General features: G+C 43.3%; 1 protein-coding gene across 2 annotated transcripts in view; it reads left to right on the top strand.

Annotated features, from left to right (window-relative positions):
* rnf2 (ring finger protein 2) overlaps positions 1–26572 on the top strand; it is a 77610-nt gene that overhangs the window by 32400 nt on the left and 18638 nt on the right. Inside the window, exon 9 of one of the 2 annotated variants that reach the window (XM_061765386.1) lies at positions 12998–15738. The exons of the other annotated variant lie outside the window; for it this stretch is intronic. Coding sequence (XP_061621370.1) covers positions 12998–13099 — 102 coding nt within the window. The 3' untranslated portion in view covers positions 13100–15738. Of the gene's footprint in view, positions 1–12997; positions 15739–26572 lie in introns of those variants that run through there. 2 annotated transcript variants of the gene reach the window in all.

Genomic DNA, 26572 nt, shown 5'->3' with positions numbered 1-26572 from the left:
TACTGAATTGTTTGCCAGTCTTGGTGTGTGCAAAACTTCACAATGCATGCATGTTTCGACCCTGCAGACAGCATTGTTTTCTTGGTGAACAACGCGGTGAACAGCATGTCGCAATGGCAGCAGTGTTATACGAAACAAAAAGCTTTTAACTTTTCACCTTCACTATGTTTAGATGAGATATCCAAAGTTTCAAGTCAGTCTGATTAAAATCTCCAGGAAAAGTTCATTAAGATGTGACAGATGTAAAAGGTGAAAAATAGGTCAGAATTTGAAAGTAAATAAAACATGGCAGACCTCCTGTTGGGTTTAGGGTATGGGTCCTAGAAACTTTTTTTGTAGGCCTTGGACTGTTATATACAGTCCCCTCCAAAATTATTGGAACGGCAAGGTCACTTCCTTAGTTTTTGTTCTATACTGAAGACATTTGGGTTTCAGATCAAAAGATGAATATGAAACAAAAGTTCAGAATTCCAGCTTTTATTTTGTGGTATTTACATGGAGATGTGTTAAACAACTCAGGACAGAGCACCTTTTGTTTGAAGCCACCCAATTTTCAAGGGAGCAAAAGTATTGTAACGTGACTGATGAGTGCTGCTAGTTTCTCAGGTGTTGCCTTTTAGATTGATTGCCTATACATTAGATAGTGGTTGTTTTTGGCTTTAGGTTTCAGCTGTGAAAACTGCATTTGCTTTTAAGCAAACATGAAAACCAGAGAGCAGTCTATGGGAAAAAAACAAAACATTTTGAAGCGGAGATGAGTGAAAATTGATCAGAGCTATTACACAAACATTGGGCAAAGCAAATACAATAATTTGGAATGTCCTGAAAAAGAAACTACTGGTGTACTGAGGAACAGACATCAAACAGGTCGGCCAAGGGTATCAACAGCAGTTGATAACAGAAACGTGAGAGCTGTGAACACCCAAAGACGACAGTCAGTGACATCACTGCCAACCTCCACAAGGCAGGGGTGAAGGTATCACAATCCACTGTTTGAAGAAGACTTCCAGAGAATAAATATACAGGCCAAACCACAAGATGTAAACCAATCATCAGCAAAAAGAATCAGAAGGTCAGATTGGATTTTACAAAGAAATACAGGAACGAGCTACAAAAGTTTTAGAACAAAGTTTTATATACCGATGAGAGTAAGATTTACCTCTACCAAAGTGATGGAAATGCCCAAGTATGGAGAAATAAACGATCTGCTGATGATCCAAAACCCACAAGGTCATCTGTGAAGCATGGTGAAGGTAAATGTCATGGCTTGGGCTTGAATGGCTGCTTCTGGAACGGCCTCAGTTGTCTTTAATGATGATGTAACTCATGATGGTAGTAGCAGAATTAATTCAGAAGTCTACTAAACCATTTTGTCTGACAATTTACAGAAAATTGCATCCAAAATAATCGTGAGAAGCTTCATCATCCAACAAGACAATGACCCAAAACACACTGCCAACACAACAAAGGACTTCATCAGGGGGAAAAAGTGGAAGGTCTTAGACTGGCCAAGTCAATCACAGGACTTTAACCCAATAGAGCATGCATTTTACCCCCTGAAGAGGAGACTGAAGGGAGAAACACCCAGAAACAAACAAAATCTAAAAGAGGCTGCAGTAAAGGCCTGGAAAAGCATATCAAATGAAGAATGCAGTAGTCTGAAGTCAATGGGTCACATGCTTGATGCAGTTATTGCAAGTAAGGGTTAGGCCACCAAATATTGAATGTTATTCACTTCAAGTTAATTTAATAATGTCTGTTCCAATACTTCTGCTCACTTGAAAAATGGGTGGGCTCAAATAAAAGGTGTTTTGTCCTGAGTAGTTTAACATATCTAGGTGTTAATACCATGAAATAAAAGCTGGACTTCTGAACTTTTGTCTCATATTCTGAACTTTTGTCTCATATTCATCTTTTGATCTGAAACTCAAATGTCTTCAGTATACAACAATAACAAAGGAATTGACCTTGTCGTTCCAATACTTTTGGAGGGGAGTGTATGCTTCCCAATTTTAGTAGCCCTAGGTCATAGGTGTCAAACTCAAGGCCCGCCACATTATTTTAAAAGCAAATCATTTTCGGCAACTTCCGTGATTTTTGCTAAAATCTGTACCCAAATTCCAAATTGTCATAATAATAAACAATAATGTTGAGATATTGCATTTTTCTGTTACCAAACCCTTCTTCTACAGTAACTTAAACAATACTTGAACAAACTATTATCATTGTCTTTCAAAACTAGTTATCCCTCAATTTGTTGTGTAATGGTAATAATATGATTTGGTGATTAAACATTTATATGGTTTCACTGTTCTAATGGCCCTCTGAGGGAAATCATAACTACTATGTGGCCTGAGACAAAAATGAATTTGAACACCCCTGAAACGTATACTCGAGGCTGCTTTTTTGAAAATTTGTAGGAGGCGCTACTGAGCCATTTTTTAGAAAATATTAAAATGTTCACCAGGCTTGTTGTATGTGCAAAGTTTCATGAGATTGCTTGCATAATTGCACCTCAAAACAGAGTTGTTTTCTTGGCGAACAGGACAGAAAACAGCATGTCACAACAGCGTTACACTGAATGAAAATCTTTTAATAACTTTTCATCTTCAATATCTTTAAGAAGAGACACCCAAAGTTTGAAGTCTATCGGATTAAATTCTCTAAGAGGAGTTTGTCAAAATGTGACCCCTATAAAAGGTGAAAAATTAGGTAAATATTTAAAGTAAATTAAAAATGGCCGACTTCCTGTTGGGTTTCGGGTATGGCCCCAAGAGACTTTTTTTGTAGGTCTTTGGCTGTTCCATAGGCCTCCCAATTTTGGTAGACCTAGGTGAATTGTACAGCCAGGCCTGCTTTTTTGAAAATATGTACGGAGCGCAACTGAGCTACTTTTAAGATTTTCACAAATAATTGTAAAATATTAAAAGGTTTGCCAGGCTTGGTGTATTCAAAGTTTCATGAGTTTGCATACCTGTTTAGACCCTCAAAACAGTGTTGGTTTCTTGAAACAGCATGTCACCACAGCAACAGCATGTCACCACAGCAACAGCGTTGGATGGAATGAAAAGCTTTTAACTTTTCATCTTCCCTATCTTTAGATGAGAGTCAAAGTTTGAAGTCTATTGGATTAAATCTCTAGGAGGAGTATGTTAAAATGTGACCTCAATAAAAGGTGAAAAATTAGGTAAAAAGTGAAAGTAAATTAAAAATGGTGGACTTCCTTTTGGGTTTATGGTGTGGCTCCAAGAGACTTTAAAAATAAATAAATAAACATTTTATTTTATTTTTATTTTTTGTAGGTCTTGGGCTGTTATATATGCTTCCCAATTTTGGTAGCTCTTGGTGAAACGTAGCGCCAGGGCTACTTTTCTGAAAATTCGAAGGGGGCACAACTGAGCCTTTGTTTTTGTTTTTTAAGTTGTACAGAAACTGTGATAGAATTAACCCGCTATTTAGGAGAACAACAAAGTATGAAACATCACATGTCCTTGTGCAGTAGGTGGCGTTATTAGTAAGACTACATTCTTTTCCCCATAGATTCCTTTCAGTGTGGACTCGCAAGTGTGTGAAATTTAGAAGATATGACGATCTGGAGTTAAGTTACAACAGCTTTTGATGTCACGGCAAATCTCTCGGAGGCGTTCGTTAAAATATCACGCCTGTAAAAGACGAAAAATGGGTCAGAATTGGAAAGCAAAGGACTTCCTGTGGGGTTAAGGGCATTGCTCCAAGAGACTTTTTTTGTAGGTCTTGGACTGTTCCCTAAGCACCCCAATTTTGGTAGACCTAGGTGAAACGTACAGCTAGGGCTGGTGCTTTGAAAATTTGCAGTAGGCGCTACTGCAAATTATACCGCACTATTTATCAAACCACTGACAATAGCGATACGGCAGAAAACTAATATTGAAGGTATCAGTACTCCTGTGTCAGAACACAAAATCAGTCTTTACGCAGGTGATATCCCGCTTTATTTACTAGAACCCAAGGCATCACTTCAAACAATTTTTAACCTCAGCATTTTCGCAATTATCAGAATATGCTATCAATTGGTCAGAACCATTACACTCCTTATGACTAATGGCTTCTTTATACTGTCACGGACGGCGACCGCACTGACGTCACTGCGGCTGTCCCTCGCGTAGATTGCCTTTATACTCTAGCGCAACCCATGCGCACAGGTTTTAAAATGTACTGCACTTCACCTCCAAGTCGGGGGTGTCGCTACAGCTGGTATTGGCTAGGACACCACAGGGTGGAGTTTCCTCTGTATCTTTTTTGTCCATTTCCGGTAGCCGTTTTTACTTTCCTTTCAGTAACAAGGAACAAAGCAACAACAATGGAACAGAACAAATGGACCGAGATGACCAGATGATACGTTTAATTATGCTGCAAAATCGATCGAGAAGGCGGTGACGTAGATGGTATGTAGAACCAAAGGGCACGCTGTGTACGTCATTACAGCATGTGACTAAAATGGACCAATCACGAGAGATGGTCTCCGCGGCGTTCGACGCGCAGCAACTATTTTTGTCGGCAAGCTACGCAGAGGTGCTGCGCGGGGCATTCGTCGGTCACATGATGCAACGCGACCGTTGTCGGCCACGCGAATGCGGGAGTATAAAGATGCTTTAACTCATGGAATCCTACGGAACCAAAGTCCAAACTTTCCTATTACAACGGAATATTAAATATCTAGGCATTAATATCTCAGCAAAATTTACAGAGTTAAGTAATTTAAATCATGTACAGCTACTGCAATTTTTTTGGGGGATGATTTAAAACGTTGGAACAGCCTACCTATCACTTTTAGGGCATATAGCTACAGTAAAAATGAAAACGTTACCACAAATTAACTATTTATTTTCAATGATCCCATTTCAATCCATTTTAAAATGGTTCCAAATGCTAGACTCTGCCATTTTAAAATTTTACTCTAAAAATAAGAAAAATAGAATCAGCCTAGCTACCCTTCAGAAAGGTAAAGGTGTAAAGGCTGGTCTTCCAGCCGGTCTCACACTGTACATACTTCGCATATTGGGCACATTCACATCTCATTCACGGTCCCCTGGGGTACTGGAACGAGGCATGATGGAGCAGGTGCCGGGCCGGGTACTGGCACATCTGTGCTGTTTTCCGTTCTGGTCGACACCCCCCCCCCTTCTCCGCCCTGCCGTTTCTCCAGTTTTAATGCATCATACACCCATCTGTGGGGGATGGCAGTGTCAGGCTGGGGAGGACACTCGGCCAGGTGTTCCAGCACTCTGGCCCACCATGCCTTTCCTCCGTGGATTTTTAATGCACCACATACACACATTTCTCTTGGCTTGACTCCTGGGGCCTGCCCTCACTTCGGTTGGTGGGCCGCAGAGAGATGGGGGTCCGCCTTCCTCTCCCCTGTCTTGGCACCCGTGCCCGTCCTTGCTCACGACGGGCGCTTAACATGGGCTTGCTTTTGGTGGGCGATGACCGTTTTCAGGTGGCGGCTAGCTCCTGTGTTGGGCCCTGTTGATGGTTGGGGCCCCCATGCTCTCTAGGGTTTGGTGGGGGCGGTGGCAGCGGTGGGGCATGCTGTGTGTGGGGTGGGTGGAATTGGGCGTAGACCGGCGGTCGTCCGGTGCGCGTGGCCCTCCTTTTGGGTCGGGGCGCTTTCGTTGTGCTGGGACCGCTTTCGTTGTGCTGGGGACCGCCCTTTTCATGTCTATCAAGTTCTTTTTAGTGTCTAAACAACTGTAAGAACCTGTGAGTTGATATGTTGGTATAACCTGTGCTTAGTAGTGGTCCCAGCACAAGCAATTAAAGCCTGTAGCGTGTTAATCCAACATTAGTGAATGAACACCATATCACATGCATGTTAGTCAACTGGTCAACGAAAGCGCCCCGACCCAAAAGGAGGGCCACGCGCACCGGACGACCGCCCGTCCACGCCCAATTCCACCCACCCCACACACAGCATGCCACACCGCTGCCACCGCCCCCACCAACCCCTAGAGAGCATGGGGGCCCCAACCATCAACAGGGCCCAACACAGGAGGCTTTAATTGCTTGTGCTGGGACCACTAATAAGCACAGGTTATACCAACATATCAACTCACAGGTTCTTACAGTTGTTTAGACACTAAAAAGAACTTGATAGACATGAAAAGGACCACTCGTCAGTAGCACTGCCTTACTCATGTCCCACATTCTGTCCTATCCTTTTCTGTCCTCTCATCTTGTTCTTTTGGTTAGTCATTGCATGTCCTCACCAGGTGTCCCCTTGACTGTGCTCAAATATCTAGACTAACTATTGTTCTGCTGTGGTTCATACCCCCCTTGCCCACTCTGTCCCTCTGTCTGTCCCCTAAAACCCTTTTCTGTCCGGCTGCATTTTCAATAAACGTCAGAATAATAAATTTTAAAATAAGTATTTCAGACTCCCCTGTTGCATAGCAAAACGATTCCAGCACAAAAGGCACACAGATCCACCATTCTGCAAGTCCATGCAGCGGAACTGGACGGTTTAAAAAAAAAAATATATATATATATATAATAATTAATAAATACCCGTTTATGCATCAGAAAAAGAAAATATGGACATTTACAATATATCGGAGTTTTGATCTTCAGACTTTAGGAGTCAACGTATCACAAAACCGAGATACAAGCCGAACCATGGATTTTGTGACCCGTTCCACCCCTAATGTGTGTGTTTGTGTATGTATACATACAGCCGCTGAAAAGTATTTAACACGTCACCATTTCTCTCACTAAATATCATCATCAAACAGCAATCCAGCCCCTTGTCAGTGCAAATGAATATCACCTGATTCAGTCCTTATTGATGGGCTACAAAAAGGTCTCATTGCCAAGGTGTGAGTCAAGGCGCATCTCATGATGGGTAACACTAGTGCTGTGTGGCTGAAGCCTCATAAAGTTTTGAGGCTTTCCTTCAATTTGTGATTTGTTGATAGCTTCGGAGCTTTGGTGCTTCAGTGAGAACATTAGTGGCATATGGCGGATAAAAGAAATCACAGAAACCTACGCCACTAAACTGTGAAACAAGACACTCTCGTTATCTTTCAGCAAAAAGATGTATTATTTACATAAGTCTGTGTTAATTTAAAAAGCTGGATTCCACAAAGTAAATATGTTGGCCACATGTGCATCTTTATTATAAAAGGGATGACTTGTGAACAGAAACAAAAGGGAACAGAGATGTCTTTACAGGCTTTTATTCCAAAATAATTGTTCAAGCAACCACAAGTTGGCGCAAAATGAGCTGTCAAATCAAATGACAGCAACCGAGCTGTCGATACGCGTGGTGACGTATGAAGTTTAAAACTTAAACGGTCACATGATGTTTGGGGAACGATACAAGCTCCGAAGCACCATTTCGATGCAGTGTGATTCAGGAAGTCTGACACAAGCTTTGAGGCTTCGGGTTCATTTTAACATCACAAGGTAAGAGCAAAGAGTTGTTTCAAGACCATCGCAAGCTAATTGTTGGAAAACGGCATTGGTTACAAGCGCATATCTAAGCTTCTGAATGTTCCAGTGAGCACGGTCCTCGCAAGATTTGTGACGGAGTGCAAAAAATAATCAGAAGAGTTCTCCAAGAACCAAGGTCCACCTGTGGAGAGCTTAAAAAAGACCTGGAATTTGCAGGTACTGTTCTCATAAGGAAAACAGTGAGGAATGTGCTCTGCCACCATGGCCTGTATGCACGCTCACCAACGCAAGACCCCATTGCTGGAAAAAAATAAAATCTGTCATAGCTCATTTAAGGTTTGTTGAAAAACATTTGGACAAGCCCGTGAAATACTGGGAGAATATAGTCTGGTCTGATGAGAGCAAAATTGAACTAACACTTTGGATGCCAAAATGCACATCACGTTTGGAGGAGAATTGGCACTGTACATCACCCTAAAAACCATACCAACAGTGAAGTTCGGAAGTGGGAACATGGTGTGGAGCTGCTTTTCATCAAATGGTACTGGTAAACTTCACATTCTTGACAAAAATCTGCTGCCATCTCCAAGGATGATGAAAATGACACGAGAGTGGAGATTTCAGCAGGATAATGATCAAAAACATACTGTATAAAAAATAGATGGAAAGAATTGAAACTCAAGGTAACTAAAAGAAGCCCACGGAAGCTTCAAGATTTGAAGACTGCTTGTGTGGAGGAATGGGCAAAAATCACAACAGAGCAATGCATGTGAGCCGCTACTTTTTTTCCGCGCTCTGAACCCTTCGGCCTATTCAACGATGCGGCTAAAATATAGATACTACTGTATATAAATGCTTAAAACATGACCGTTTTCCATAATGCACTAGTGTTTGGGAATGTGCAGATGCCTCCAGCATGTAGAAAAAGACGATGCTAGTTTTTGGCTCACTCAACGCAAAACGCAGCACGACACGCACGAATGCAAAATATTTTTTATTTTTTACACCCTCATCATGGAAAGTACAAGAAGAAAAGCATATGATGCAGCTTTTAAGTTGAAAGCCATCGATCTGTCTATCGTGCTTTTAAAGCGGCACTCCGAGGTGAGTGGGAGGCTTGGATGACCGGCGGTGAGAAATCTTTCACAAAAACTGGCCGCTTGCGAAGAAGATCATCCTTTTCTGAGGTCTGCCAGTGGATCTTAAAAGCATGGAGCAGTGTGAAAGAATCTACGATCACCAACGGATTTTGAAAGGCTGGACTACTACGTGAGGAGAACAGCACAACTGCAGCGGTAACTGTCTCGAGATGAAAATGACATTGAGAGCGACACTGACAGAGAGACTGAAATGGTGTGTGACGGAGATGTTCTGTGGCACTTCATCTGAAGAAGACGACTTCAGTTCTTTCAGTGAATGGGAGGAGGATGAATAAAAACAATTACTTTTCTGTTATGTTTGAGCCGTTTTACTGCCGTGTTACAGGCACTGTTTGGAAACAAGGTCTGTAAATAAACATTTACAAAATATTTCTGTGTAAATAACTAATTTCACAACGCATATATTCGCGGCGTATAGTCTGCTGCGGCTAATATATGTTACAAAAAAATAGTTCTGCAAATTTATTGGGCGCGGCTTGTATGCGCTTGTATGCGCTCTATAGTCCAGAAAATACGGTAGTTTCTCCATACTTGAACCTGTCGTTGCAAACAAAGGCTTTTGTACAAAGTATTAAATAAATACCAGTTGGTGTGTTCAACATAAGGCACCCCAATGGGGGCACAACCCAGTGCAGACTGTAGGCCGGTCCCAAGCCCGGATAAATGCAGAGGGTTGTGTTTAGGAAGGGCTTCCGGCTTAAAAATTTGCCAAACAAATATGAACCTTCATCTAAAGAATTCCACACCGGATCGGTCGTGGCCCGGGTTAACAACATCCAACCCCGGCACCGTTAACCCCCAGGGCGCCAGTGGAAATTCAGTGAATCGAAGACGAAGGAGAGGTGGAAAGCGGGTTCTTAGGCAGAAAGAGAAGAGGAAAGCACAGAGACCAGACTTGAATGTGGGAACTTTGAATGTTGGGACTATGACAGGAAAATCTCGGCAGTTGGTTGACATGATGATTAGGATAAAGGTTGATATATTGTGTGTCCAGGAGACCAGGTAGAAAGGCATTAAGGCTAGAGGTTTAGGGACAGGGTTAACATTATTTTACCATGGTTTAGATGGGAAGAGAAATTGAGTAGGGGTTATTTTAAAGGAAGCGTTAGCTAAGAATATCTTGAGGTGAAAAAAGTATCAGATTGAGTGATGAGGCTGAAACTTGAAATAGAGGGTGTTATGTATAATGTGATTAGCGACTATGCCCCACAGGTAGGATGTGACCTAGAGGTGAAAGAGAAATTCTGGAAGGAGCGAGACGAAGTAGTTCTGAGCATCCCAGACAGAGAGAGAGTTGTGATTGATGCAGATTGTAATGGACATGTTGGTGAAGGAAACGGGTGATAAAGAAGTAATGGGTAAGTACGGCATTCAGGAAAGGAACTTGGAGGGACAGATGGTCGTAGACTTTGCAAAAAGGATAGAAATGGCTGTCGTGACCACTTTTTTCCAGAATAGGCAGGAATATAGGGTGCCTACAAGAGCGGAGATAGAAGCACCCAGGTGGATTACATTTTATGCAAACGATGTAATCTGAAGGAGGTTACTGACTCTAGGGTAGTGGTAGGGGAGAGTGTGGCTAGACAGCATAGGATGGTTGTGTGCAAGATGACTCTGGTGGTGGGGAGGTAGATTAAGAAGAGCTTAATCTTCTGGAAGCTCCTCCTGTCCTCTCTGTGGACAGGAGGAGCTTCCAGAAGGCTGGACCACTACAGCCAAGGTGAACAGAGAGACAGGCAGGAGAGTACTTTGTGTATCTTCTGGCAGGAAAGGAGAGGTGACTTGGTGGTGGAACCTCAAAGCAAATCAGAAAAGGAAAGAAGTTAGGGAAGAAGTGGGACACTGAGAGGACCGAGGAGAGGAGAAAGGAATGAGATGCGACATAGGGCAAAGGTAGAGGTGGCAAAGGCCAAACAAGAGGCATATGATGACATGTATGCAAGGTTGGACACTAAAGAAAGAGAAAAAAGTCTATACAGGTTGGCCAGACAGACGGATTGAGATGGGAAGGATGTGCAGCAGGTTAGGGTGATTAAGGGTGAAGATGGAAATGTGTTGACTGGTGGCAGTAGTGTGGTGGATAGATGGAAAGAATACTTTCAGGAGTGTATGAATGAGGAAAATGAGAGAGAAGGAAGAGTAGAGGAGCAAAGTCTGGTGGACTGGTGTGATTGTGGACGGGGGTGTGTGGTGTGAAACTGTCCTTTTCAAATCTGCAGTAGAAGTTATTCAAGTCGTTGACTAGTGTGCTATTGTTCTCAGCTTGGGGGGATTGTTGCTTGTAATTAGTCAGCGATTGGAATGCATGCCAGACTGATTTAGAGTCGTTTGCGCAAAACTGTGCAGCAGGTTAGGCTGATTAAGGATAGAGATGGAAATATGTTGACTGGTGCCAGCCGTGTGCTAGCTAGATGGAAAGAATACTTTGAGGGGTTGATGAATGAGGAAAATGAGAGTAGAAGAGGCAAGTGTGGTGGACCAGGAAGTGGCAATGATTAGTAAGGAGGAAGTTAGAAAGGCATTAAAGAGGTTAGAAAAATGGCAAGGCAGGTGGTCCTGATGACATTCCTGTGGAGGTATGGAAGCATCTAGGAGAGGTGGCTGTGGAGTTTTTGACCAGCTTGTTCAACAGAATTTTAGCAGGTGAGAAGATGCCTGAGGAATGGTGGAAATGTGTGCTGCTTCCCATTTTTAAGAACAAGGGTGATGTGCAAAGCTGTAGGAACTATACAGGAATAAAGTTGATGAGCCACACGAAGTTATGTGAAAGAGTAGTGGAGGCTAAACTCGGGACAGAAGTCAGTATTTGAGAGCAACAGTATGGTTTTATCCCTAGAAAGAGTACCACAAATGCATTATTTGATGGAAAAGTACAGAGAAGGTCAGAAGGAGTTGCGTTGTGTCTGTGGATCAAGAGAAAGCGTATGACAGAGTACCCAGAGAGGAACTTTGGTACTGGATGCGGAAGTCTGGAGTGGCAGAGAAGTATGTTAGAATAATACAGGACATGTATGAGGGCAGCAGAACAGTGGTAAGGTGTGCTGTAGGTGTGATAGTTTAAGGTGGAGGTGGGACTGCATCAGGGATCAGCCCTGAGCCCTTTCCTGTTTGCAGTGGTGATGGATAGGCTGACAGATGAGGTTAGACTGGAATACCCATGGACCATGTTTGCAGATGACATTGTGATCTGCAGTGACAGTAGGGAGCAGGTGGAGGAACAATTAGAAAGATGGAGGCATACACTGGAAAGGATTGGAATGAATATTAGCCGAAGTAAGACAGAATATATGTGGATAAATGAAAGGGGTGGAGGAAAAGAGTAAGGCTACAGGGAGAAGAGATAGCAAGGGTGGGGGACTTTAAATACTTAGGGTCAACAGTCCAGAGCAATGGTGAGTCTGGTAAGGAAGTGAAGAAACTGGTCCAAGCAGGTTGCAACAGGTGGAGGAAGGTGTCGTGTGTTATGTGACAGAAGAGTGTCTGCGAGGATGAAGGGCAAAGTTTAGAAAACAGTGGTTAGGCCAGCCATGATGTACGGATTAGAGAGGGTGGCATTGAAGAGACAACAGGAAGCAGAGCTGGATGCGGCGGAAATGAAGATGTTGACATTCATTCTAGGAGTGATCAGGTTGGATAAAATTAGAAATGAGCTCATCAGAGGGACAGCCAAGGTTATGTGTATTGGAGACAAAGTTAGGGAGAGCAGACTTCGATGGTTTGGACATGTCCAGAGGAGAGAGAGTGAGTATATTGGTAGAAGGGTGATGAGGATGGAGCTGCCAGGCAAGAGAGCTACAGGAAGACCAAAGAGAAGGTTGATGGATGTTGTGAGGGGAAGACATGAGGGCAATTGGTGTTAGAGAGAAGGATACAGGAGATAGGCTTACATGGAAAATGATGACATGCTGTGCCGACCCCAAACGGGACAAGATGAAAGGAAAAGAAGTTGGCGTGTTCAACACTTTTTTTCCCCTGTCATTTCACATTCAGTTATTAAACACAACTTAATTTCTGAGCTGATTTGTTCTACTTTCTTTGTATGTATGGGATATTCCAACATCTGGTGTAATGTAATGTTCATTTATTATTATACACACGCACACATTAAATTCTTGTCTCACCGGCGCCCCGACGACAAACCCAGGAAATAAAAAAATAATAATAAAAAATGTTAAAACAATGCATGCACTCACAATGCAGTGTTTAGCTTGATATTCACTCTCGTAACCAAGATTCAATGCAGGTGCCATCAGACAGTGTGAACGTGCAGTAAATTCATATTATAAGGCTGCAAAAAGCACAGGCTTGAATAAACTTTATGAATGTTGAATTGATTAAATATGTTCCATAACCAGATAGGCTCCATCATGTGTGTATTTATCTAAACTCAAAAATTCTCTCCATAGGTTCTGAATGGTTCCTTCTCTTTGGAGCTGGTCAGTGAAAAATACTGGAAGGTGAACAAACCCATGGAACTATACTTTGCCCCTACTAAAGAACACAAGTAAAGCATATAAAAGCAGCTTCAGTCATGAAGTAAAGCTGTGTACTGGGACCTGTGTCCACGAAGAAGGTAAAATGTGTCTGAAGGAAATGAAGAAAACAAAAAAAAAACTCTTATATCCTCTTAATATCATTGTCTTATCTCTTTAGAAGTTAGCAGACTACTGCAGCATCCAACAGGTGCAACCAAGTGATAATAGACCACTAGGAACTAGCAATTGTAGATTAATTCACCGGGGTAATTCAGTTTGAAATGGCAACATTATGGTTTCAACATTTATTATTCGTCTTCGTGAACACTCCCCTGGCTGTAATTCAGTTTGAAATGGCAACATTATGGTTTCAACATTTATTATTCGTCTTCATGAACACTCCCCTGGCTGTAGTTTTACTGCAGTCTGTCTTGCATTGAATTTGATGAGAATTTAATCTTGGTTTTGTAGTCTTTGAAGCATGTTCATACAATGTCAGAAAATAGGACTATATCAAAATGTGCCATTTGCCCCAGAGAATGTAAGGGAATTTATCAGTTAATGCCCCTTTTCCAGTGCACTGTACCTACTCAGCATGTACCACCCACTACTTACTCACAAATGTCTCTTCTTATCGTGGACGATACTGACATGCCTCAAAATAATTACAGGAGACCCTGAGTCTCCTCTATTGTTGTGCGGCTGTGTTTTCAGTTTCCTGTGATGCTATTTGAAGATGGACTGACCTAAAACAAGTTAAGCAGAGCTGAGCTGGCACTTTGCAGTGTAAAAGCGGCATAAATGACTGCGGTTTTTGATTCATTGACCGTTATGTTGGCATTTACTTCTCTTAATTCCCTTTTAAATGTGTTTAATTTGATCAATAAACGGCAGATTGCCTGCGCTAACATGTTCTCATTCTGTTTTATGTAGTCAGTCAATCTCTCTTTCAGTGTGCAGTTTTTGTTGTTGTGTTGCTGTTAAACCTAGGCTCAAATATAGTCCCCTCCAAAAGTACTGGAACGGCAAGGTCAATTCTTTTGTTTTTCTTGTATACTGAAGACATTTGGGTTTCAGAGCAAAAGATGCATATGAGACAAAAGTTCAGAGTTACAGCTTTTATTTAATTAACATTGAGATGTGTTAAAGAACTCCGGACAGAGCACTTTTTATTTGAAGCCACCCACTTTTTAAGTGAACAAAAGTATTGGAACAGACATTTAATTAACTTAAGGTAAATAACATTTCATATTTGGTGGCATAACCGTTACTTGCAATAATTGCATCAAGCCTGCGACCCATTGACTTCACCAGACTTGCATTCTTTATTATAATTGCTTTTCCAGGCATTTACTGCAGCCTTTTCCAGTTATTTTTTGTTTCTGGGGATTTCTCCCTTTTTGTCGGTAAAATGCATGCTCTATTGCAGGGGGTGTCAAACTCACTTTTGTTACGGTCCACAGCGTAGTTATGACTTTCCTCGGAGGGCCGCTACAACTGTGAACCCGTATAAATGAAAGTTTACCTCCTATACTGTAATTACATACAGTAAACACAACACATTGATGAATAGCCAGTTTTGCAATCAGAAGCCTATAAAAACATGTTTTTCAACTATTACATTTCTTTTCAAAGGGGGATTGGTAACAAAAAACTGATTGCAAATATCTCAATAGTATTACACCAGAACACGAGCAATTTTGATTTGCTTTCGCGGGCCACATAAAATGATGTGGCGGGCCGGATCTGGCCACCAGTTTGACACCTGTGCTCTATTGGGTTAAGACCTTCCACTTTTTCCCCCTGGTGAAGTCCTTTGTTGTGTTGGCAGTGTGTTTTGGGTCATTATCTTGTTGCAAGATGAAGCTTCTCCCGATTAGTTTGGATGCATTTTTCTTTAAATTGCCAGACAAAATGGTTTTGTAGACTTCACAATTCATTCTGCTTCTACCATCATGCGTTACATCATCAATAAAGACTAGTGAGCCCTTTCCAGAAGCAGCCATGCAAGCCCAAGCCATGACATCATGTGTGAAGCATGACTGGTATCTTTGCGTTTTTCTTCACAGCTCCCACAATGTTTCTGTCATCAACTGCTGTCGATACCTTTGGCCGACCTGTTCGATGTATGTTGCTCAGTACACCAGTAGTTTTTCTTTTTCAGGACATTCCAAATGTTGAAGTGGCTATGCCCAATGTTTGTCCAATAGCTCTGGATATTCTCTCCTCTTTCAACTCCAAAAGAGCTGGCTTTTCTTCCATAGACAGCTCACTGGTCTTCGTTTGCTTAACAACAAATGTAGTTTTCACAAGTGAAACCGAAAGCCAAAAACAGCCACTATCTAATTGTTTAAGCAGTCAATGTAAAAGGCAAAACCTGAGCAACTTTTCCTCACTTGAAAACTGGCGGGTTCAACAAAAGGTGCTCTGTCCTGAGTTGTTTCACACATCTAAATGTAAATACCATGAAATAAAAGCTGGAATTCTGAACTTTTGACTCATATTTGTCTTTTGATCTGAAACCCAAATATCTTAAGTATACAACAAAAACAAAATAATTGACCTTGCTGTTCCAATACTGTTGGACGGGCATGTATATTGTATTTCTCAAAAGGATCATTTTTATCTGATGTTTAAGTGCCATTTTGTAAAATTAAAATTTACTTCCAAGATGTTGGATTGTTTAATTGTGTTGACAATTTTTATTTGACTTTGCAAGTGCTTGAGAAAATGTCAGCTCAATACTAATACCAGTCATGCAAACACCAAAGGCACAACATAAATTAAGCAATCTGGAAGACTGAAGAGTACTTCTTCTTTTCCTTTCGGCTTGTCCCTTTAGGGGTCGCCACAGTGCGTCATCCTTTTCCATGTAAGCCTATCTCCTGCATCCTCCTCTCGAACACCAACTGTCATCATGTCTTCCCTCATGACATCCATCAACCTTCTCTTTGGTCTTCCTCAAGCTCTCTTGCCTGGCAGCTCCATCCTCATCATCCTTCTACCAATATACTCACTATTTCTCCTCTGGACGTGTCCAAACCAAGTCTGCTCTCTCTAACTTTGTCTCCAAAACATCGAACCTCGGCTGTCCCTCTGATGAGCTCATTTCTAATTTTATCCAACCTGGTCACTCCGAGAGCGAACCTCAACATATTCATTTCCGCCACCTCCAACTCTGCTTACTGTTGTCTCTTCAGTGCCACTGTCTCTAATCCGTACATCATGGCTGGCCTCACCACTGTTTTATAAACTGTGCCCTTCATCCTAGCAGAGACTCTTGTGTCTCTGCTAGTGAGCTGTCATCAAAGTATTCTTTCCATCTAGCACTTGCAAAGTCACCTGGTACCTTCCTCCACCCGTTCCAACCTGCTTGGACCCGTTTCTTCACTTCCTGACCACACTCACCATTGCTCTGGACGGTTGACCCCAAGTTTTTAAAGTCCTCCACCCTTGCTATCTCTTCTCCCTGTAGCTTCACTCTTCCCCCACCACCCCTCTCATCCATGCACATATATTCTGTTTTACTTCGGCTAATCTTCATTCAAATGCTTTCCAGTGCATGCCTCCATCTTTCTAACTGTTCCTCCACCTGCTCCCTGCTTTCACAGGAGATCAGAATGTCATCTGCAAACATCATGGTCCACGGGGATTCCAGTCTAACCTCATCTGTCAGCCTATCCATCACCACTGCAAACAGAAAGGGGCTCAGGGCTGATCCCTGATGCAGTCCACCTTGAATTCGTCTGTCACACTTAGAGCACACCTCACTGCTGTTCTGCTGCCCTCGTACATGTCCTGTATTATTCTAACATACTTCTCTGCCTCTCCAGACTTCCGCATGCAGTACCACAATTCCTCTCTGGGTACTCTGTCATAGGCTTTCTGTAGATCTACAAAGACACAATGTAGCTCCTTCTGACCTTCTCTGTACTTTTCCATCAACATCCTCAAGGCAAATAATGCACCTGTGGTACTCTTTCTAGGCATGAAACCATACTCTTGCTCGCAAATATTCACTTCTGTCCTGAGTCTAGCCTCCACGGCTCTTTCCCATAACTTAATTGTGTGGCTCATCAACTTTATTCCTCTATAGTTCCCACAGCTCTGCACATCACCCTTGTTCTTAAAAATGGGCACCAGCACACTTTTCCTCCATTCCTCAGGCATCTTCTCACACGCTAGAATTGCATTGAACAAGCTGGTCAAAAACCCCACAGCCACCTCTCCTAGATGCTTCCATACCTCCACAGTAATGTCATCAGGACCAACTGCCTTTCCATTTTTCATCCTCTTTAATGCCTTTCTAACTTCTCCCTTACTAATCATTGCCACTTCCTGGTCCACCACACTTGCCTCTTCTACTCTCATTTTCCTCATTCATCAACCCCTCAAAGTATTCTTTCCATCTAGCTAGCACACGGCTGGCACCAGTCAACATATTTCCATCTCTATCCTTAATCAGCCTAACCTGCTGCACAGTTTAGCGCAAACGACTCTAAATCAGTCTGGCATGCATTCCAATCGCTGACTAATTACAAGCAACGATCCCCCCAAGCTGAGAACAATAGCACACTAGTCAGCGACTTGAATAACTTCTACTGCAGATTTGAAAAGGACAGTTTCACACCACACACCCCCGTCCACAATCACACCTCTGACTTCTGCGTTAACCATCCATGAACAGGATGTGAGACGCATCTTCAAACAACAAAAGATTAACAAAGCTGCAGGCCATGTGTCCCCATCCTGCCGCAAAGTCTGCGCGGACCAGCTAGCTCCAGTCTTCACTCAGATCTTCAATAGATCTCTGGAACTGTGTGAAGTTCCACCCTGTTTCAAACGCTCCACCATCATTCCAGTCCCCAAGAAACCTGCAATCTCAGGTCTGAATGACTACAGGCCTGTCGCTTTGACATCTGTGGTCATGAAGTCCTTTGAACGTCTCATGCTGGACCACCTCAAGAGTGTCCCCTGCTGGACCCCCTGCAGTTTGCCTACCAAGCGAACAGGTCTGCGGATGATGCAGTCAACATGGGACTGCACTTCATCCTAGAACACCTCGCGAGGATCCTGTTCGTGGACTTCAGCTCAGCGTTCAACACCATCATCCCTGAACTCCTTTCATCCAAGCTTCTCCAGCTCAGCGTCTCACCTGCCATCTGCCAGTGGATTTACAGCTTTCTGACGGTCAGGACACAGGAGGTCAGGCTGGGGGAGGCCACCTCATCCACACGCAGCATCAGCACTGGGGCGCCCCAAGGTTGTGTCCTCTCTCCGCTGCTCTTCTCTCTCTACACGAACGACTGCACCTCAGCGAACCCGACTGTCAAACTCCTGACGTTTGCAGATGACACCACTGTCATCGGCCTCATCAAGGACGGTGACGAGTCTGCATATCGACAGGAAGTGGAGGGGCTGGAGCTGTGGTGCGGCTGACACAACCTGGTGCTGAACACGCTCAAGATTGTAGAGATGATCGTGGACCTCAGGAGGCATCCTTCGCCACAGCTGCCCCTCACGTTCTCCAGCTGCCTTGTGTCAACCGTCGAGACCTTCAAGTTCCTGGGAATTACAATCTCTCAGGACCTGAAGTGGGCGACCAACATCAACTCCGTCCTCAAAAAGGCCCAGCAGAGGATGTACTTCCTGCGGCTTCTGAGAACGCACGGCCTGCCACCGGAGCTGCTGAGACAGTTCTACACAGCGGTCATCGAATCAGTCCTGTGTTCTTCCATCACAGTCTGGTTTGGTGCTGCTACAAAAAAGGACAAACTCCGACTGCAACGGACAATCAAAACTGCTGAAAGGATTGTCGGTACCCCCCTACCCACCATTGAGGACTTGCACGCTGCCAGAACTAAGACAAGGGCGTGCAAAATCCTCTCGGACCCTCCGCACCCCGGTCACCAGCTCTTCCAACTCTTTCCCTCAGGTAGGCGTTACCGATCAATGCAAACTAGAACTAGTAGACATTCCAACAGCTTCTTCCCTCTTGCGATCAACTTCTTAAACACCTAACCTACAATTCCATGACAACATGGTGGCAATTTTTTGACTTGCGTTCGTTGTCACATTTCTGTGGGGCCAATTATGTATTACTCGTGCACTCACTGTAGTTGTCTCGCCATGCTGCACTATTTGCATATACTGGCTACTCATGCCAGAGTAGCATCTGCTCCATTTGCACACTGACTGAGGAGTATCTGTAACATTTGCACAACCAACATTGTCCCAGATTATTGCACTACTCGTCACTTTAAACCGCATACACTCCTTGAAGTCTCAGCGCCCTTTGCACAATGGTCATTGCACCGGACTATTGCAATATTAGTCATTCGAACTGCTCTAAGTGCTAGAGGACTCTGCATTTTTTTGCACAATTGTCAAAATAAATAAAATAAACATTAAAAACATGTACCGGCATTACCAGATAACTAGCAACCCTTTACTGCTCAGTGACTATTTTTTTTATTTTTATTTTTTTGTCAATGTCTTTATGTCTCCAAAGTGTTCTGTAAATTGACTGTCTGTTGTACTAGAGCGGCTCCAACTACCGGAGACAAATTCCTTGTGTGTTTTGGACATACTTGGCAAATAAAGATGATTCTGATTCTTCCCATTTCTATCCCTCTGTCTGGCCAGCCTGTATAGATCCTTTTCTCCTTCTTTAGTGTCCAATCTGCCATACACATCATCATATGCCTCTTGTTTGGCCTTTGCCACCTCTGCCTTTGCCCTGTGTCGCATCGCAATGTATTCCTTTTGCCTCTCCTCGGTCCTCTCAGTGCCCCACCTCTTCTTAGCTAACCTTTTTGCTCCTATGATTTCCTGTACTGTGAGGTTCCACCACCAAGTCTCCTTCTTTCCTTTCCTGCCAGAAGATACACCAAGTACTCTCCTGCCTGCCTCTCTGATCACCTTGGCTACAGTGGTCCAGTCTTCTGCAAGCTCCTCCTGTCCACCGACAGCCTGTCTCACCTCCTCCCGAAAAGCTGCACAGCACTCGTCCTTGTCTCAGCTTCCACCACATGGTTCTCTGCTCTGCCTTTGTCTTCCTAATCTTCCTCCCCACCACCAGAGTCATTTTACACACCACCATCCTATGCTGTTTAGCCACACTCTCCCCTACCACTACCTTACAGTCTGTAACCTCCTTCAGATTTCATCCTCTGCACAAGATGTAATACACTTGTGTCCTTCTACCTCCGCTCTTGTAGGTCACCCTATGTTTGTGCCTCTTCTGGAAAAAAGTGTTCACTACAGCCATTTGCATCCTTGTTGCAAAGTCTACCACCATCTGTCCCTCCAAGTTCCTTTCCTGGATGCCGTACTTACCCATCACTTCTTCATCACCCCTATTTCCTTCACCAACATGTCCATTACAATCTGCACCAATTACGACACTCTCTCTGTCTGAGATGCTCAGAACTACTTCGTCTAGCTCTTTCCAGAATTTCTCTTTCACCTCTAGGTCACATCCTACCTGTGGGGCACAGGGCATACCTGTGTTATGTATAATGTGATTACATTATACATAACACCCTCAATTTCAAGTTTCACCCTCAATTTCAAGTTTCAGCCTCATCACTCGATCTGATACTCTTTTCACCTCCAAGACATTCTTAGCCAACTCTTCTTTTAAAATAACCCCGACTCAATTTCTCTTCCCATCTACACCATGGTAAAACAATTTAAACCCTACCCTAAACTTCTAGCCTTACTGTGTTTCCACCTGGTCTCCTGGACACACAATATATCAACCTTTCTCTTAATCATCATGTCAACCAACTCCCAAGATTTTCCTGTCATAGTCCCAACATTCAAAGTCCCCACATTCAAAGTCCCCACATTCAGTTCTAGGCTCTGTGCTTTCCTCTTCTCTTTCTGCCGAAGAACCCGCTTTCCACCTCTTCTTTGACTTCGACCCACAGTAGCTGTATTTCCAACGGCGCCCTGCAGGTTGACGGCGCCGGTGGCAGACGTTGTTAACCCGGGCCACAACCGATCCGGTATGGATTTCTTTGAATGAACGTTCATATTTGTTTGGCAAAGTTTTAAGCCGGATGCCCCTCCCTGAAGCAACCCTCTGCATTTATCCGGGCTAGGGACCGGCCTAAAGTTTGCACTGGCTTGCGCCCCCCATAGGGCTGCATTGTACAACCAAATGGCACACAATAAACCATCGTTACATCACTAAATCATATGACAACAAATATACAAGAACAGTAACAACAGCATGGAATAATAGCACACAACGCCGAATGAACAGGATGTTCGGCTAGTGTTATGTCACAGCGCCTTAAAGAGACAAAGACCAGAAGGCGCTAGATGCAAAAAGCAGAAGGCGCATGTGGCATCATATTTATCGATTTAACTGCTGTTTATCTCCTATATAATCACTTCGAAATGGCAGATGTGGCTTGTAAAGGGGTTCTAGAGTTATCAAGAAAATCTTTAACATCCTTGTCCTCTGACCTTTATGTTTCCACAAACACAAAAACACAGCACTCTCCCACAGTCTTACCGGTAGAGCGCAGCAGTCGAATGTAATCCATCTTGTTGTCCAGACACTGTACGTTGGCTAACATAATGGAGGGAACAGCTGGCTTGTGTGGTTTAGCCGCTAATCTAGCTCGGATACCTCCGTGCTTGCCCCGTTTCTGCTTCCTCTTTCGCCGTTCGTGGTGCCGCCACACTGAAAGCAATGCAGGAGTGTGGGGTTGCAGCTGTTGTTGTTGGCACCCGCAGCAGACCGCAGTTCCGTAGCTCCTCAGTGAGAGTAGACTCTAACTCCGTAAATGTAGTTCTCCCGATATGGACATCCTAGATTATTTTCTACGGTTATGTTATTTTCTATATTTACTACAGAATCTTCTTCTTTTCCTTTCGGCTTGTCCCGTTAGGGGTCGCCACAGCGCGTCATCCTTTTCCATGAGAGCCTATCTCCTGCATCCTCCTCTCGAACACCAACTGCCATCATGTCTTCCCTCACGACATCCATCAACCTTCTCTTTGGTCTTCCTCTAGCTCTCTTGCCTGGCAGCTCCATCCTCATCATCCTTCTACCAATATACTCACTCTCTCTCCTCTGGACGTGTCCAAACCATTGAAGTCTGCTCTCTCTAACTTTGTCTCCAAAACATCGAACCTTGGCTGTCCCTCTGATGAGCTCATTTCTAATTTTATCCAACCTGGTCACTCCGAGAGCGAACCTCAACATCTTCATTTCCGCCACCTCCAGCTCTGCTTCCTGTTTTCTCTTCAGTGCCACTGTCTCTAATCCATACATCATGGCTGGCCTCACCACTGTTTTATAAACTTTGCCCTTCATCCTAGCAGAGACTCTTCTGTCACATAACACACCTGACACCTTCCTCCACCCGTTCCAACCTGCTTGGACCCGTTTCTTCACTTCCTGACCACACTCACCATTGCTCTGGAAGGTTGACCCCAAGTATTTAAAGTCCTCTACCTTTGCCATCTCTTCTCCCTGTAGCCTCATTCTTCCCCCACCACCCCTCTCATTCATGCACATATATTCTGTTTTACTTCGGCTAATCTTCATTCCTCTTCTTTCCAGTGCATGCCTCCATCTTTCTAACTGTTCCTCCAGCTGCTCCCTGCCTTCACTGCAGATCACAATGTCATCTGCAAACATCATGGTCCACGGGGATTCCAGTCTAACCTCATCTGTCAGCCTATCCATCACCACTGCAAAAAGGAAGGGGCTCAGGGCTGATCCCTGATGCAGTCCCACGTCCACCTTAAATTCTTCTGTCACACCGACAGCACACCTCACAGCTGTTCTGCTGCCCTCGTACATGTCCTGTATTATTCTAACATACTTCTCTGCCACTCCAGACTTCCGCATGCAGTACCACAGTTCCTCTCTGGGTACTCTGTCATAGGCTTTCTCTAGATCTACAAAGACACAATGTAGCTCCTTCTGACCTTCTCTGTACTTTTCCATCAACATCCTCAAGGCAAATAATGCATCTGTGGTACTCTTTCTAGGCATGAAACCATACTGTTGCTCGCAAATACTCACTTCTGTCCTGAGTCTAGCCTCCACTACTCTTTCCCATAACTTCATTGTGTGGCTCATAAACTTTATTCCTCTATAGTTGCCACAGCTCTGCACATCACCTTTGTTCTTAAAAATGGGCACCAGTACACTTTTCCTCCATTCCTCAGGCATCTTCTCACACACTAGAATTCTATTGAACAAGCTGGTCAAAAACTCCACAGCCACCTCTCCTAGATGCTTCCATACCTCCACAGGAATGTCATCAGGACCAACTGCCTTTCCATTTTTCATTCTCTTTAATGCCTTTCTAACTTCCCCCTTACTAATCATTGCCACTTCCTGGTCCACCACACTTGCCTCTTCTACTCTCCCTTCTCTATCATTTTCCTCATTCATCAACTCCTCGAAGTATTCTTTCCATCTACCTAGCACACTGCTGGCACCAGTCAACATATTTCCATCTCTATCCTTAATCACCCTAACCTGCTGCACATCCTTCCCATCTCTATCCCTCTGTCTGGCCAGCCTGTATAGATCCTTTTCTCCTTCTTTAGTGTCCAACCTGCCATACATGTCATCATATGCCTCTTGTTTTGCCTTTGCCACCTCTACCTTTGCCCTGTGTCGCATCTCAATGTATTCCTTTCGCCTCTCCTCGGTCCTCTCAGTGTCCCACTTCTTCTTAGCTAACCGTTTTCCTTGTATGATTTCCTGTACTGTGAGGTTCCACCACCAAGTCTCCTTCTCTCCTTTCCTGCCAGAAGATACACCAAGTACTCTCCTGCCTGCTTCTCTGATCACCTTGGCTGCAGTGGTCCAGTCTTCTGGAAGCTCTTCCCGTCCACCGAGAGCCTGTATCACCTCTTCCCGAAAAGCTGCACAACACTCGTCCTGTCTCAGCTTCCACCACATGGTTCTCTTCTCTGCCTTTGTCTTCCTAATTTTCCTCCCCACCACCAGAGTCATCTTACACACCAGCATCCTATGCTGTCTAGCCACACTCTCCCCTACCACTACCTTACAGTTGGTAACCTCCTTCAGATTACATCGTCTGCACAAGATGTAATCCACCTGTGTGCTTCTACCTCCGCTCTTGTAGGTCACCCTATGTTCGTGCCTCTTCTGGAAAAAAGTGTTCACTACAGCCATTTGCATCCTTGTTGCAAAGTCTACCACCATCTGTCCCTCCAAGTTCCTTTCCTGGATACCGTACTTACCCATCACTTCTTCATCACCCTTATTACCTTCACCAACATGTCCATTACAATCTGCACCAATTACGACTCTCTCTCTGTCTATATTTACTACAGAATAATGTGGTTATATGCACATATCATATTTTTCATAGCACGATGGATTGACTGGCTGAGGAATTGACCACGGACACATTGCAAACATCGTCTTCCAAGGGCTGAGGAGACCTGCCTAGTATCTATCTTCTTTTTATATTCTTAATCCAAATCTATAGGTCGTATGGTATAGCTTTTTCTTTCTTACTCATATTCAATGTTATATTATTCAACTTTTTATTCTGTGTTCGAAAAGGAAAGCACAGAGAGTTTAGAATTAGGGAATAGTCTCTCGCTAGATAATGTACCAACACATTCTATTACAGATTAAATTATTAATAAGACATCGGAGCAAAACGGATGCTATCAGATACAGAATGAAAATATTCAACGAAACGGAGTCCAAGATTTGGAAGATTTTGTCAATTGTTTTTGCTAGATAATGTACCAACACAATCTTATTACAAATTCTACAAACAATCACATAACAATGCAAAATGAATCCTAATCCAAATATACAGAGAGGTGGCGAAACAGTGAGGCGTGAACGTTTCTGTAATATAGAGATCAGAGAATTTCCGCACCTGAAAACAGAGGGGTTCCCATTTCACATCTTTTTGTGCAGAGGTGATGAGTGTTGCGAACAAAGTAATCAACAAAGTCATTTTAAGCGCCGTACCAGGGGATATTTTTCAATTGGAATTGATAGGTGAAAATGTGAGACAGCACAAGATTGTTAATGTAACGGATGACATGGACATTATCGATGAAACACTCCAAAATTTACTCAAACGTGTGGTACAATCTAATTCAGAAATCATCGCCGACGATAACCTAGAGTTTGACAACAGTAATCTGTGTTTTGCTACATCAGTAGCCTGTTTATTAGACAATACATTTACATCGACAGCCGCTATTCAACGAGCACACAAACTTCAAAGGGCTCTAGGTCTGAATGATCTGACAGCTGTGGGGTTAGCCGATACCCATGCATTCGAGACCCATTTGAATCATAAAATAGTTATTAAAAATAAGACAGTCAATCCTTGAGTCATTTCGAGACAGACTGCGCCAAATCTCCTGACACATTGCTGTTGTTCTGGACACAAAACCACTACTGCAGTATAATTTCAGCTAATGGTTTTCTTGGGCATTACTGATTTTGCTACAAAGGACATCAAAATCCACGTCCACATTGTTGTCAAGGACACTGTTATGTCTGTGCCGACCCATCTTGCATGCAGTCAGGATTTGCACCCTTCCATTGTACTGACTATAATAAAACGTGTCGAAACGAACGCTGCTAGTCTAGACATAAAGAATACAGACAAATAGCAGGTATCCAGAACTCGATTAGCAAATGTGACACAAAAAATATAATGTGGTCAGATATTCTATATAAACCTAAACAACCGCAAAAACAAGCACGTCCCGTCATTAAATATCAAATATGCGGAGTGGGTTTGGATGACCCTGACATTACAAACAACAGTCATCTATACAACCTCTTTAAACCCCAACAGCCTTGTGAAAAAGAAAAATCATATTTTATGATTTCAAAACCAACGCGGACGCCAACAATAAACGTATTCCCTTCCGAGTCTGTACAAAGACGCTCCAAGGGGTCGATCGACACTGGTACGGAAATGACTGTTTTGAGAAATTTCTCTTGTATTCCCAGAATCCACATTTTAAAGACTGCACCTTCATACGCATAATGCCCAATCGTTTGATTCTTACCTATTAATCTCCACAATGACCAAGATGGGTATTGTAATCAGACTCATCAGGCAAGGAAGTAAAGTCATCTGTTTTACAGACACAAAGTATAAAATAAAGGTTCATTGATTCACAGTCATTTTCACTATGCGTCTCGGTGCGTTACCTAAAGCCTTAGATTTTGACAATCATGTGAAAGGTCACTTACCCCACATTTTTAGCCCACAAGAGCCTCTAGAATAAATGGGGTTCTACCCCCTGCCGAGCTACTACAGCATTCATCGCATGTCAGTGACCGAACGTGTAAAGTTCCATGAATGGTACAATGAGAAATATCGAGGTACGTTTGCCTTCAAGAAGGAAGCTTTGTTGTATTGTAAATACGATGTTGACATTCTAGCTCCAGGTTGTAAAAATATTGAGACGAGTTTCTGTATGAGAGAGATGTCAACACCTTTAATTCATGCA

Source organism: Phyllopteryx taeniolatus, unplaced genomic scaffold (genome assembly GCF_024500385.1).
Source record: "Phyllopteryx taeniolatus isolate TA_2022b unplaced genomic scaffold, UOR_Ptae_1.2 contig_69, whole genome shotgun sequence".
NCBI classification, from domain to species: Eukaryota; Metazoa; Chordata; class Actinopteri; order Syngnathiformes; family Syngnathidae; genus Phyllopteryx; species Phyllopteryx taeniolatus.
Note: the sequence above shows the minus strand (reverse complement) of the source record. Positions and strands in the feature narration are given on the sequence as shown.